This window comes from Chrysemys picta, chromosome 11 (assembly GCF_011386835.1).
Source record: "Chrysemys picta bellii isolate R12L10 chromosome 11, ASM1138683v2, whole genome shotgun sequence".
Classification (NCBI taxonomy): Eukaryota; Metazoa; Chordata; order Testudines; family Emydidae; genus Chrysemys; species Chrysemys picta.
Window position 1 is genome coordinate 8,634,533 of NC_088801.1, and position 15,435 is coordinate 8,649,967.

The 15,435-nt window shown below is 42.3% G+C and overlaps 1 protein-coding gene across 17 annotated transcripts in view; it reads left to right on the plus strand.

Moving 5' to 3' along the window:
- The window catches only part of EPB41L5 (erythrocyte membrane protein band 4.1 like 5), a 97,771-nt gene that overhangs the window by 39,964 nt on the left and 42,372 nt on the right, over window positions 1-15,435 (plus strand). For 13 of the 17 annotated variants that reach the window (XR_010591253.1, XR_010591254.1, XM_065560490.1 and 10 more), the window contains 2 exons: window positions 3,221-3,263; window positions 4,533-4,648. Coding sequence is in view for 13 of the 17 variants with exons in the window: in XM_065560490.1 (XP_065416562.1) it covers window positions 3,221-3,263; window positions 4,533-4,648 (159 nt within the window). In the remaining 4 variants the exon portion in view is untranslated. Of the gene's footprint in view, window positions 1-3,220; window positions 3,264-4,532; window positions 4,649-5,674; window positions 5,750-8,775; window positions 9,249-15,435 lie in introns of those variants that run through there. The other 4 variants (XR_010591255.1, XR_006172780.2, XM_065560493.1 and 1 more) reach the window with 2 other exon arrangements.

Sequence of the window (15,435 nt, forward strand, 5' to 3'; positions counted from 1 at the left end):
TCCTGTATAATGACATTCTATAGGGGCTTCATCTATTTCCAGAGCCAAAATCATATTCCTTTCAAGGCTGACTAGATTATTATAACAAGTTATTGGCTCTTCTTCCGTGACTCAAGGGGGAATTAGGTTTGTTTAGCTCATTGAATTTAATGTTTCAGAGTAGCTGCAATGGCCTCGTTTTTCTTTGATTTGTTTCTTCCTGTTCCTTAACATTCTCCCCTCCTTTTCAGTTGGGTTTTCATTTAGTAACTCCATGTGAATCCAGCTCATTAGGTGGAGCTAGCATGGGGACTGAGTGGTAGAGCAGAGAAGAAAAACCAAGGTGAATGCTGTCACTTCCCTGGCCTGTCTGATTGCCACCCATTAACTGGCGCCAAAGAAAGCAGATTGAAAATCCCCTTGTTGAAGTATTACATAAGATTTAAAAACATCATAAAATCCTCAGTATTTTGTTTTGTTGTGGGCTGTTTTTTATTCTCCACCATTCAGTAATCACTGATGCTGAGGGATATTTGATCTGGCAATTTCTGTGGGTAGAGGCAGATGAAATTTAAAAGCAGTAAAAGTGCAAATGCATGCTGTGGCAGGGAAGCTAAAAGAAAACCGGGTGGAGGTAAGATTGGGAGAGCGGAAAGAGTTTTTAAGGTGAATTTGTGTTGGAGAAAGGATAGGCAGTGTTTTAAGTAAACTATAGGTTACAGTAAGGAGGAGGATTTTTTTTGAGGTGAGACTTGAATGGTATGAAGGATAAGCCTACACCAGTGGTTCTCAACCAGCAGGACACGTACCCCAGGAAATATGCAGAGGTCATCCAGGGGGTACGTCAACTCATCTAGATCAGTGTTTCTCAACCTGGGAGTTGCTGGATGGGCTTTGGACGGGGAGGTCGCAAGTCCAGGGCTGGCATTAGCGGGTGGCAAGTAGGGCAACTGTCTCGGGCCCCACGCCACAGGGGGCCCCCCAAAGCTAAGTTACATGCTTGAGCCCCGAGCAGTGTGGCTCTGGCTCCTGACTCCTGAAAGGGGTATAGTAGTCAGGAAAGGTTGAGAACCACGGCCCTACACAGATAGGCCACTGCTAGTGAGAGAATGAGATTCCTTCTCCATTCAAGATATTCAGAGTAATAGCAACTGAGGACCAGATTGGAGGAAGTGAGTGGATAGATATGAAGTCACAGAGAGCGGGTTAAGTGTAGCCGTACTTCGAAACTGAAGTGACAAGGAAGCTGATAGATTCCACAGAGCAAGGTTGCTTTTGCTCCATCTTCATAGATAGAGGGTTGTAGTAATATTTGGTTAAGGGGCTGAGCCTCTGGGTTCTCTCCCTTAGTATGGTTCTGGGCAAGTCTCTTCACTATTCTGGGCATCATTTTTCCCCATCTGTAAAATGAGGTTAATACTGACCTACCTCCCAGTGATGCTGGGTGTTCGAAAGCTTAATTAAAGTCTGTAAAGTGTTTTGAAATCCTCTGACAGGGGTGGTAGATGTATAGCTTATTTATTAGTGCTAATAATTGCTCTTCACATTTTGTCAGTGTGCCATTTGACTTGAATCTCATGTTCAAACCAGCCTGGGTGCAGGAAGAGGAGCTCAATACAATTTCCCCGCCTGCCTGTGCTGAAGGCTTTAGTTTCCCTGATACTCAGCTTGGTGTTGTGTCATGGCACATTCACCCCCAGAGCAATCAGTGCTGTTTCTGAAACTGCACATTCAAGCATCACTAATTAAAATGCATCATGAAAGATGCATGTTGTTCCTTTCTTTTGTATTAACTCATCGGTGAGGAATGTGTTGATTGTACAAGCATTCCTCAGTATTTTTTTTAAAGGTGCAGTATTCTGTGCTTGTAATGCCACTCTGCACTTCTCCCTCAGTGCAGAGAGCGTGGTAAGAGACAGCCAGAGTGCAGCTTGTATGATCTTGGTTGGTGTTATACCTAAAAGGCTATTCAAGTAAAAGGACTTCAGAAATATTGAAACCAGTTTACTTAGCAGGTTGATTTACAGGATGGTTACTCTATGCAAATGATACCAATTGTCCTAGGCCAGAAGCAACTGGGGCATTTATTGAATTAATAGAATCTGGTTGAAACTCTTTTTTAAATGAGAGATTGGAAAAGAAGCTTTTTTAGATCAAGTCCTATCATTTTTGGTTAAGAACCGCAATGGCATGAATTTGTGTGGTTGTGATGTTTTTCTCTTCCATGTCTTTCTGCCCCACGCCCAGCATGTGAGGAAACCCTATCTAAGACTGAGCCCTGAATTCCTTCAGCATCCCCTCCCCTAAACCCGTTATTACAGCTGCCATCCATCTAGTGAAGAAGGCAGGAGGGAAACACATTTGGAGTTCCACTTCTAAATTGATTGGACTCAGTGTTACCATCTCCCAGGATATATATTTTTTTCTTATAGCCCCAGCTCTTGGAGTCATGTGAATACATGAGAATCTCAGCTTTCATTTAAATATAAAACATTTCTATCCCTTATAATTGTGGAGAAGATCTTAAAAATGTGAAGTGTGCGCACTCTACATACTCAGATATTCTAAGACAAATAAAAAGAATCCCAAATGTATTTTTTTAACTCATGAATTTTTTGGTGGCCTGACTTATTATTTTTGAGTATCTGACTAGGGCTAGCAATATTCTGGGCTTCTGGGGAGAGTAGCCTTGTAATATACAATGTGAATGGTTGCTTTAGAACCTTCCTTCTGAGCAACTTCATGAGACTTCAGATAATAGCAGTTATTTAATCTTAGCCATTTTTATCCAAAGTTAATTATACAATGAGCATATAACAGTAATGAATAGGGAAGGTATTTTTGCCATCTGTCTTATAAAATCTGGCTCTATATATGCAAAAATTGCATTAAGTGTTAAAGGCATGCCTTAGTGTTGTCCTCGCCTCAAGGAGATTTCATATAATCCAACTAGACATCATGCAATGGGAAGGGGAAAAGTGAGACAGGATATAGTGAAACTCCAGCCATAACAAATTGGGAGTCTGCTAGCCTTGCTCTCATTGGACTGAGGTTGCTGACCACAAGCATAAGGTTTTTAACTTTATTTGGATAGTGATTTTTAGATTAAATGGGGGTAGAAAGACCTCTAGTAAATTGGCATTCTACTTGAAATCTATCTGATTTTGGTCCCCCACAAAATTTATAAACACATATGTTGATCCCTGAAAGATTCTGATTTTAAATTTTTCTTGCTTTTCAGCATTCCGAACAATGTCTTGCATCAAAATAATGGATCACAACAAGTAAGGCAACCTCTGTGTCATTCATTTCTGAGACTGTTTCCCTAAACACTAAAGCTTCATTGGTCTTCACAGGTTTCAAGAGTTGGGGCCTTATGTTAACCTTTTTAAATGCAGTGGCTTCCTTTGACTCTGACTCTAGATTCTAGAGTGATACATTAAACTAGACTCTTATTTCAGCTACTAAGTGACAAGTGGGATCATTGGTTAACTTGGCATGGAGGATTTTAGCTAACTACCTGGAGAGGGAGATTCCCCACCCCCTCCAACATGTAAACATATTAAATTATGCATAAATTGTTGAACTGTGTATGATCTTTGAGTACTATAGTAACCCGCAAAACTGTACTAATGCTCTGTATGTTAAACTGCACACAAAGGAGAAGGGCAGAGCCTGCTGGCAGTTTTGCTTCCATCTCTTGCTAGTGTTCTGGGTTACTGCTCTGGTATTTTTGAAGGGACATGTACTTCTGCTACATCAAGGATAAATTACTGGCAAAATCTAAATTTTTTTGTGTTTTTAATAAAAGTTTTGATGCACTCATCCCCTCAGCATCTGAGCATGGTAGGTGCTTTGTGTCACTGAATTAACCATTACCAAAACATAACCACCTCCCTCCAGAGTTATTAGAATGATACACCAGAGGGGTCAGGTTCCAGAGGCATGGACTCTTCGATTGGAATGCCCTGCCACCCATTCTGGAGTATGTTAGCTGAAGGGGCAGACAGTAAGTGCAACAGAGCAGATCACCACAGATAGATCACCCCCTGGTGGTGTCCTCCTAGGATTAAAAGTATAATCCCTTCAGCCACATCTGGAAGCAAACAGATGTGCTGGTGTTCTGTGTTCATAACCACTTACTCTACTTGAAGGATGAGCTGCTTTATTCAGCACCAGTTGGTGCTTCCGGATGCTATTCAGGGGTAGATGAATTGCAGTAATCTAGCTTTTAGGTTACAAAATTGTAGATCACTGTTGCAGAGCTAGTCCCAGAGGGGAACAGTTGCTGCATCCAGGTCAAACCATGAATGAAAAAGGGCGCTGCAGCTGTTACCTGCAAATCCAAGAGCAGCGCTCTATCCAGTATGACCCTGGTACTGTTACCAGAACTTGAAAAGTGGGACATTCATCTCCAATGGGGGGAAGTATCTATGGGAGAAGTCTTGTCAAGCCTCATGTTTGGGCAGGAGGAGGAGTTGTGTTTTTCCATGTGTCATTGTCATGCAGTAAAGTGCTTAAGATGACTTGCTTGTTTTTGTTTTGTTTCCCAGAACTGGAATGCAAAGCCGACCCTGCCTGTCAAAATGACAGTTCCATCTGGCCCAGTCTTAGTGGAAATAGAAAACCTTCCTAGGAGCCCTGGAGCCAGCCAGCAAGACATGAAATGGTGCGTTCTCCAGGCCCTTCCTAGTTTTTCTTTGGTTGAAAAGGAAAGGTCATTTGCTTATGTACAGTCCAAATGCCTTTCTTTTTATAGTTAATCTGCGGTTAAACTACTTGTATTGTCTCTTTGAGGAGAATAAATTGTGAGTCAGGTTAGTGGTGATAAAGCTGGATCAGTGCTTTGAGACCAGGCTGGGAGTGCTGCAGAGGCACCCTGCTCAGCTTCTGAGGGAATCTTTGCTGCTATTCCTATGGAGGAATCTGCTGCAGCATTTTCTAGCTCTGGTGGGAGTTGTTCCACCCTCTCCAGCCAACATAGTCTCTGTAACCCAGTGCCTGGAGGCATGCAGCCCAGGAGCAGAGACTTGTCCTGTTAGATCCTGGGGAAAACGTGCCAATTGTAAATCAAGTTCTTTCTGGATGTCTCCCAGAAATCTTATGCAATGGGTAAACTGATTCTACAGTGCAAAGAGAGGAGGAGTTTGTTTGGGGAAACTGAAATAGTTGAAGGATAAGAGCTTGATTTCATTTAATAAAATGTCTGCTCTTGGTACTCCAGCATTTGAGTGAGATTGAGAGAGTAGCTCGTAGTCTTTTAACCCATTGTATCCTCTAGCATGGGTTGTGACTTCAAACGGGGATACAGTAATCTCAGAAGTGGAGCTCTGATTTGTTAGGCTTTGAGGAGCAGCTGTGATGGGATGCAATGGATTTAAAGCTCTTATCCTAAGCGGTTTCAATCCTCAAAATAAAAGGTCCTCCATTTGGCTAGAATCTGATTCTCTTCTGCTTGTATGTCTCTTAAAGACAAAACTATGTAAATATGGGTAATACCGGACAGTAATGGTGTAAAGAAATGCATTATACAAATCTAACTAATTACATATTAAGTGGGTTTTTTTAAATATACTGGATCTTAGATTTAAAGAGGGAGAGTAATTCTGCTCTGCATCTGCTGCATTGAAATTCTGCTGCAAAACATTTGATGAAATGGTGCTTTCTCTTTTTCTTTTGCCCATGATTTGCCTAGTATCTGAAATCTCTGGGTTGTCTGTGGTGATCTCGTTGATCGGTCGATTCCTTCCCTGGTGGTGGTGGGTGAAAGGTGGTTGTATCTTTATTCTTTCAGCCTTCTCAGTATGATTTTGTTTTGTATTTACTCAGTCTAACTGCAAGGTGCTTGCTAGAATCTGGTAACGTCTTTGTTCGGAACATTTGACTCCAGCTCCAAACGGCTCTACATAGGTGTTTTATGGTGGTAGCAATACTGTTATGTAGCAGTAATAAGGTTTCTGTTCTACATTAAAGTTTCATTACTTCTGTCCAGAAGCTGAGAGAACTTACAGGCCCATCTGTGGCAGTTTTGATCCCAGTGTGCCTGGGTTGGGATTAAGAGCCTGAACCTGTGTTGCTGACAGACCTTGTCAGGAAATCTAGGCTTCTTTGCTAGATTCAGCTGCAGAAGGAAGTTTGTCTGTAGAAGATGCTGGCTGAATATAAAATTTATCTGTGTTACCTAACGTAACATACCCCAGAAAATATCCATTCCTACTTGACACAGTTTTAATATATTCACTCAGAAGAAAATAAAACTTTCTCTGTGTTTATAAAAAATATTGTAGTAACTCATGGAGACAGTTTTCTTTCTGGTAATGTGGTTTTAACATGGTTTGCTAGCAGCTGTTCTGCCTGCTGTGGTAAAGGATGAATCTAGCCTTAAAATGGGGAAATAAAGAACAGTTTGGAGTTGTGTTGTCAACTGTGTGTGCTGCATTCAAGTTTCACAGGCTGGAAATGGGGTTAGGTGGACGCATTGTCGGAACGTATATGTCTATTTGGAGGGCTGTGACTTACGTGACTTGATATCTTAGTGTCTTGTTGCAGCTAATGGGTTTTTTCCTAAACTGCCCTCTGCCTTTAATTGGCCTATTTCCGCGTGAATTGGCTTTGGCTTCTGTCACAGAAAAACAGTCCTCCTTTTTGAAAGATAATGTCCATGGATAGCTGAAAACACTGAAATATTTCAGGTTATTTTTTTTATAGCGGTGGTTGGGGTGAAGGGATTAGGGTTAAGGATCTAACCTGTCAATTTCTGGGTATTGTTCCTTGCAGATATCTCTACTGGCTACATTACAGCCCTTCCTTTAATTTAAAACTGGAATGCTGCAGGTGTCATTAAAAATAAGCCAGATCATAAGAAGGATTTTCAGTCTTTTTGTTCTCTGATTTTGAAATCCTCTGCTCCATTGTTTAAATTCCTCAGTACAGAAGAGGTTTCTCCACCCTTTTGGCCAGACAAATCAAAATGTAACCATCAAACAAAGTGAGGTATTAGCTGCAAAACTGGAGGTCCCCAAACACAAACAGCATCTTTCTGGCTTTGTGCTAGACTAAAAGAGTTGCTTCTGGGATAAAATAGGGGAAGAAGCAATAGCAGGTTAGCAAGTCTATTTCGGTGTCAGGGAGCAGGCAGACGTCTTACTACCTCCTACTGTGAGCAGCTTTTAATTTGGTTTCTTAAATTATGAAAATTAGGGAATAATTTACAAACAAACCATTTGATGGCTGTTTTAACTTTTGGACTTCATATGCCATTTCTTCACAATATGAATTGCAAAGAACAAAATTCTGAGCACCTATGGGTGAATGTCATGCAAATCTTCTCTCCTTTCTGAAGGAGGACTGTCTAATCATTTACCCCTGTTGTGAATCCTGCATGTCTTTTCTGCTTCCCTGGCTAATGTGATCTTTTAGCTGCCTGCTCAATTGTTTTGGTGTGGTTAAAAGTATTAAACTGAACTTACTGGGGCATGAGAACTCATGAAATAGGAACACTTTGTAGCTGTATCTGATGATCCACTGACTTGTTTATAGTTAAACTAAATGACTGACTCTAAAATTACCCTATTTAAAGGAGGATATTTTAGGAATTTGCTCCGTTGAATAGCTGAGAGAGAGAGCTTGTTTTTTTTGTGAGCATGTCTTACAGAAGTGTACTTCAGCCTCACGCAAACCATTCTAATGCAGGGTTCCAAGTCGGATAGAGAAACGGCTGGAGCAGTCTCTACATGTTGGTTCATTTTTTCCATCTTGAGGCTTCTTATAAGAAAACGCTTAATAATTCCAAAATCAGATCATGCAGGTGTGTCTGTTTCAGTGGAGCAAGTTAATTATCCCAAGGCCTTATTGCTTCCCACATAAGAATTACTTGGCACTTGCATAAATATATTAATGTCAGGACAGTGCTTTATACATGAATCGTGCTGTATCCTGTTAGTCTTCCTAACCCCTTGAGGACTTTATTCGCAGTGTGGATTGCATTCGCACTGGTTCTGTATAGTCACTTTTGTATTACTACATTTTTCAAACAAATTGGAAAACAAAGTCTTGGCCTTTTCCTAAAATAATCCACCTCCAATCATATTCTCATATTCAAGGTAATCAAGTACAGCTATGATCAGGTTCTTCAGTAATGTCTAGTTCTTTAGTGAAATGTGAGATGTGCTGTAGTGGGTAGTGCTGTAGTCCCCTTTTTGACTATAATGCTTGTTTTTATGATGTCCTCTTTCCTCCTTTTCCCCCCTTTTCATTTGCCTTGAGAACCTGCCTTCTTTGGTAGCTTTGAACCTTGCTGTTGCATGTAGTAGCTTGTTTTCACTGTGCATTGAGACATGTCATTCAAATCCTTCAATGTTGCTAAACATGTAAAGCACTCTGTCAAAGAGGTGTATTCCTTCATGTCTTTGCCTGTTTTCTCATCTGTAAAATGGGGATAACACTTAGCTTTGTAAAATGCTTTGGAATCTATAGATGAAAAGCACATTGTAAGTTACAAGCATTGCATACATGGGATGCCTTAACTTTCCATTTTGAAGCTTTTGCAGAACTACATATACAATCTGGCAGCAGCAATGAAGGGGTTAATTTGACATTCCAGCTATTTTATTCTGTGTATATCCTTGCACACTTCCTTTATTAGGTGTTTGACATTCGGCAATTTAGTTCTTCCTTATTACTCTTTTTTTCACATCATTCTTCCCTCCTTTCCTCTCACCTCCTACTGTCTTCCACCCCCTTCCCCTTCCGTTGCTAATTACTAACTGTGCCCCCTCCCAATCCCCAATGATCCAGGCCCTTTGATGCTGCTGACTGCCGTCAACGTGGTGGAAGTGTATGGAACGCATGGGCCCCGCCCTCGACCCAGTCTGCGGATAGACACTACACTGATTTTGTCCATGAGCGCAATGTGAAGAATGCAGGAATTCATAGTGATGCCATTGGTTATGCTGTCCAAACTACCATGACCGATCTATGAGACGTTGGCCTTTTTGGAGCTTGAGGCTGTTCTGTAACACAGGCTGGAACGTTACCTTTTCTGAGTTGTCTCTAAGATAAGGACAATGGACCCAGAGCTGATTAGGAAAACCCAGACCTTGTGCCAAGGCCCTGCATATGGTGCTGTTGTATTGAATCTTTTAAAGAAAAAATAGCATATACACTACTAGTCTGTTACCCCAGGTATTCTTGTACTGAAAAGAGTATGTGTATCTTTTTAATTGTGTTAAGATTTTTCTTAACGATTAAAGGATTTTAGCTGGTTGTAACTCTGAGGACCCCTGCAGGAGTTTGCATCTGTAACAAAGTTGGGTATTGCACCTGTGGTATTAAGTGTGGTTTCAGGAATCAAACTAAATCAGAGGACCATCATTGTGTATAACTGCCCTTCCTCTTGCACCATAATTGTTTGTTTAAAAAAGCATGGGAGAAATGGGTGACTTACAGTTCACGCACTCTAAGTCTGTTGGTAACAAGTTCTGTAGTTATTTTACTTGAAAATGTTTCTTGGAAATTAAATGAAATTGTTTTATTTAAAAAAACCAAACAAATCAGAGCCCCTGAAAAGGTAGAGTCCAGAGTCGAATTGGGGGAGGGAGGGACGGGACGGGACAGGGAGAGTATATTTTTGAAGGATGTCTTAGTTGCTTGTACAGGAAAACCATGTTTATCCCCAGTTTTCACTGTAGGGAAGGTTTTAAGGCTTTTGTCTTAAGCTCAGTCCATATCTATATGTACACTTAAGAAGAGCTCAGTTCTTAATACACTGAACCATAGGCTTTATTCTATGCCTGTTGTCAGTGTCCTCCTAGCAACACTCCACCCCAGTTTGGATAAACACTATTACTGCTACTCCAGAAAACAGTTTGCCATGAGTTTTTTAGCTCCCTAGTATTTTGGTTATTGTTACTAAAATAACTGGTATGAAGCAATAGTTTGGAAAATGCTCTAACTTTGGGAAAATACCATTTTAGTCTCTGTAATTGTCAGGGTGAGTTTACCTCATAAACGGAAACATTTTGAACAGTCTGAAGTAAGAGACGCGCACGTATGTGAGGGAGAGAGAATGAGAGAAAGACCTTAGGCTTGATCTACACACAGACTTATGTCGGTATAACCGAGTCACTCAGAGGTGTGAAAAATCCACAGCCCTGAGAGATGCAGTTGTACCGATTGAAATCCTGATGTAGACAGCAATGTGTCAACGGGAGTGTTGCTCCTGTCGACAGAGCTACTGCCTCTTGGGGAAGTGGAGTACCTATGCTGACGGGAGAATCTCTCCTGTTGGTGTAGGTTATGTCTTCATTACGCGCTGCAGCGCTCTACGTGTAAACTTGCTCCACATTCATAGTCAATACAATATACTATCATGTTGGATCACAGATTTTCTTTCCTTATTTGGCAATTGTCTCTACCCACGGGTCTGCTACACCCCTCTCACCTGATTTAGGAATAGGATCTATGGGCTCTGAAGGTCATGCCATACAAACATCTTTGGTCTAAAGGGAGTTTGCCAAACTACAAGGTCTATAGATGCCTCTCTGTTCTCCGTCCTGCCAAAAGAGGACATTTCCCCCTTAAAAATGGCAATGGACCTTCTATTGTTTGTGGTCTTGCAATTAGGAAATACACTTCTTAAAAAAGTCACTGACATACGAACCAATAACCCAGTTCACTGGCTTAGTGAGAATCTTGAGCCTGCTCTAACTTCGTTGGTTTTATAGCCAGATGCTGCTGCAGTTTGGAGTCTCAGAATTCACACTAGAACAAGGGCGGGCAAACTTTTTGGCCTGAGGGTTTCGTAAATTTTATGGACGGCCAGTTAGGGGAGGGAGTTGTGGCCCCACCTCCTATCTGCTCCCCTCCCCGGGACTTCTGCCCCATCCAATCCCCCTGTTCCCTGACGGCCCCTGGGACCCCTGCCCCATCCACACACCCCCACTCCCTGTCTCCTGACTGCCCCCAGAAACCCTGCCCCTGACTGTCCCCTGCCGCCCCATCCAACCCCCTCTCTTCCCTGACTTGCCCCCGGAAACCCTGCCCCCATTCAACCCCCGTTTCCTCCTGGACCACCATCCACACCCCCGCCCCCTGACCACCACCACCCCGAACTCCCCAGCCCTCTATCCAACCTCCCCCCGGCTCCCTGCCCCCTTACCGCGCTGCCTGGAGCATCAATGGTTGGTGGCGCTACAACCACACCACCGCCACTGCCACCACGCACCACAGAGACCGAGTCAGGCTGGGCTCTGTAGCTGCGCTGCCCCAGGAGCTCACAGCCTCACGGCCCAGAGCATTGCACTAGTGGTGGAGCGAGCAAGCTGAGGCTGTGGGCGAGGGGGAATAGCAGGGGAGGGGCCGGGGGTGAGCATCCCGGGCCAGGAGCTCGGGGGCCAGGCAGGACGGTCCCGCGGGCCGTAGTTTGCCCACCCCTGCACTAGACCCTTTCAGATAATGATTTTAGCTTCAAAGGTGTGTGAATATTTCCAGAAAATCTATGGAGTGTATCCCAAACTCATCTGGGTTTACAGAAACCATATGCATTATTAAATGTCTTTCCTCCCCACCCTTACCTGAAAACAATAATAGAATTATGTGTGACTTGCAGCCATGAGGACCTGATACTGCACCCTTTGCTCATGCACGTGGTCTCATTGACTCTATCCAGAGTCAGAGACCACTCAGGTATTTAAGAACTGACAGACTGGTCCCAGGCGTCAAACAAGTGTTAATAACCATCAAACTTAATCTTTTTCCAGGCTAAACTGTAACTTCTCTAAAACATATATCAAAATGCAAAGCTGTGACACTGTTTCCTCTGTGCTTTTGTCCGGTCCTTACTGCTGTGCTCCAGATGAGATGGAGCAGGCTGCCTGAAGACCACCCATTCTACCGAATGATCCATGGAGACAACTGTTGGCTCAAAGGATACAATTCTTGTAGGGGAATTCTCTCAAGTCAGTTCTTTTAAGAACAGTAATGCTCTCTACCTCCTGTCCAAAACCAAATGGGAAAATGGGTACAAAGGTCATTTAAAAATTCTCCTCCGTTCAGCTTTAAGAGTAGAAAGTGTCCGTGTTGCTGAACGTGTTTGATCCATATTGTTCTATGAATAATTTTCAAATTGCTAATTGCAAATTTAAAGGTGAAAGTTCCTTTTAAAACAGATTAAAGTGTTTTGCACATGGAAGGTGCTAACAAAGTAGGTGTAGTCAGGGCATAATTGAAATTTCTCCATAGATATTTGGGAGCAGTGTAGAAGGGGAGATAAAATCAGATTACTTACGAAATTTAAGTTTCCATTTACTATTGTATTAAAAAAAGGATAGGATCGCTGTGTATAAATGATCCATAAGGTGAGCAGAGGTGACTAGAGTAGCTTCAGACTCCTTTTAGTTAGTTTTATTTGTGCAGGCGTTTGATGGTAGTGGATAGTAGGTTCAGACGAAGGTTTTCTTACTAACGCAAATACTACTTCTTTTCAGTGTTAGTTTCTGTATTTCAGAAGTACTTGAAGAACTTAAAAATGAAATCTATCATACCAAGCAGGTACAGCACTCTACCTACCAGCTAAATAGTCCATGAGTGAGGGAGAGAGTGTTTTTGTGTGTATGTAATGGAATGGCATGGCAAAACATCCCACTTTTTAAAAGTATTTTTGGATCTTTGTCATAATGATAAATACTTATTTTATTAAAAAGTTCATAATGGCTTTATGCTTATTCTACTATGTTATCCAAGAGCCTGTGTTTAGCTCCAAGGTAAACATGTTGGTTGTTCAGTTTACTGCAGATACTGACTGAAATCCAGATGGCAGAGAGCACTCGGTGGAATGAAGAAATTAGCTACCTCTTCTAGTGGGCTGTGGTATAATGCACATTGGGTGGCTATTGTGTTACCGTAACGCTATCATTAAAGCTTGGTTGGCATATTCATTAGATAAACCTTGGTCTGGAAGGACGGCTCAGCTCATTCAATTGTGAAAAGTCTACTCAGGCTAATGGTTATCCTGGAATGGACTAGCCTGGAAATGAATTTATTTTTGGCATGGTATATGTTGCATATTATTGCCAGCTGGGTTTGAATCTCACTTTCTTCCTAAGGATCTAATGCTCCTCTGTCACTGTATTTACATTGGTGCAATTCAGTGGAGTTACTGCTGCTTTCCATGAGGGTAAGTGACAGAAGACTGAGGACTCAAGCTAGCAGACTGAGAACTGAAGACCTTTAGTGGTCACATTGGCCACTTTAGATGTTGGTAACACGTAGCCTGATTTTTTTCGAAGGAGCTGAATTTCGGCTACAAGAATATCCAGAATTGTTACAATAAATGCTAAAACAAAATATGGTTTGGAAGAGAGAATAAACCTCAGAGATCAGTTTAAGCCAACCTCACTATAAGGGGGTAGGAGGAGAATCTCATGGGGGACAAATGATCAGACATGTAACCTGCTGCAGAGTTTCTTGCACCTTCTTCTGAATCATCTGGTGCTGTCCATTGTCAGAGTGGATAAAGGGCTTAGACAGTCGCGCAGGTCTGATTCAGTCTGGCAAGTGCAATGTTTGTCATTGACTGCAATGGGAAGTGCAAATGTTCAGCACACTTGAAAATCGTGTCGTGACTCTCGGCATGGATGAATTTGAACTGGTGAGATAAACGTAAAAGGTTCTGTTTCCTATTTCCCATCCCCTGGCTCATATTTCCCTTTCAGAAAAATATCTTTTAGCCTGGAATGTATGCAACATGATAGCCGAATCCTCCATTAGTCAGTACCAATCTATTCAAGTGTCTGAACGATTCTGGGATATACATTTTCAATTAAATCTTTAATAGCAACTGTCCTCCTCCTACATTACCCCTGCCTTGTGGAAACACCCAGAAGTGTTGCCACATGGTTTAACGGTGACTGCCCACACAACATTCATCTCTCCATTGCAACCAGCACCTGTTCCTAAGGAGCTCCTCTCCCCTTGTAACAGATGCCAGCCTGTAATACACAGTCAGTGTTGGAAATAATAATGAATGGCTCGTAACGTTAAAACAGCTTGGGAGTTGCCTTCGGAAAAGTTCAGATTTTGTCAGTCCCTCTACAAACACATGGGTGAAAAGAAGTCTTAATGATTGTGTGACCCTATCTGTTAAATAACAGAGAGCTTGCAATCCACATTTGAAACTACATGTTTCCAAGCACTTTTTCTGCTTTCATTTTAGAAATCTAGGAATGCTAAGAATGGCCTTCCTTAGTTTTTTTCAACACCTTCCATTTCTTTGTAGAAACTTTAAAAAGGTCACAAACCTACTTCCTCCTCCTTCTTTTTCCAGGTCACCTTCTAATAACCAAAAATGAAAGAAGTAAAAAAGATACTCAACTTCTTAATGCATGATATACAAAAACTACATTAAAAGAACATTATTTGAGTTGTAAAGTCAAGCACATGGAGGCTAAGAAATGTCAGAATTAAGGTTGTCTGTGCAATCTTAATTTGGCTCACTTGTGCATATGCATTATGAGCCAGTTGGTAATTGCGCATTGACATAATAGTTTTTCCACAGCATCTCTTTCAGTCCATAGGCAGGACCCCAAGAGGGCTGAATTAAGCCACAGCAAATCTGGCAATTCTTAACTTTCAAGTGCTTGACTGTGCAATCTAAATAATGTTCTTTTAACATTTTTTGCATGTTATTTCCCATGATTTCTTGAAGGAAAAAGGTTAAAATACAAAACATCCTATTGTGTGCAGCTGTAACAACCCACCCCACTCACATCATCACGGTTTGAACCTTGAGTACCACCGCACAGACAGCTTCCTCTTGCACTACACAACTAACTACATCAGCTGGCATCAAGAGAGAGCTGTTTTCCCAGAGGGGGAATGAAGAGCTGGGTCTTGGGAGTTGTTAATGGGAAGGAGCCTGTGAATGGATTGCTTGCGGAGGGGTGGGGGTTCCGTTATTAGAAGAAATCTTGCCTGGTGTACTCTCACACACTCCCCTCCCCGCCTTTAAAAAAAGATTAAGGGAACTCCATCCCCATCTGGTGCCACTGGAGGGAGAAGAGAGAGATGGGCTGCTGGGCTCAGCACCCCAGCCTGGCCCATGTGCCCTCAGCGGTGACATGGGTCACTGGGTTATGTGTTGGGTCCAGAGGAGGTAGGGAACCCAGTCCCATCTTTCTTTCTCCACTCCTGGTATAAGTGCTCTGTCAGTTCCCAGTCAGTCCCCAGCCGCAGCCGCAGCTCTGGCATAAACCTGGCCTCAGAATGTTTGAGTTGAGTTAATTGTTTTGGTAGGTGCATTAATGATAGTGTTTTCCAGTGTGCAACAGTGCTACCTACCTGGTTTGGCTTCAGGCTAGCTATGGTGTCAGTTTATTCAGTCAGGTTGTATCTCCCGAGCGTCCCAGGAAGGATTCACTGCCATGCTCAAGTCTCTTTCTGAGCATAGTTCAATTCCTA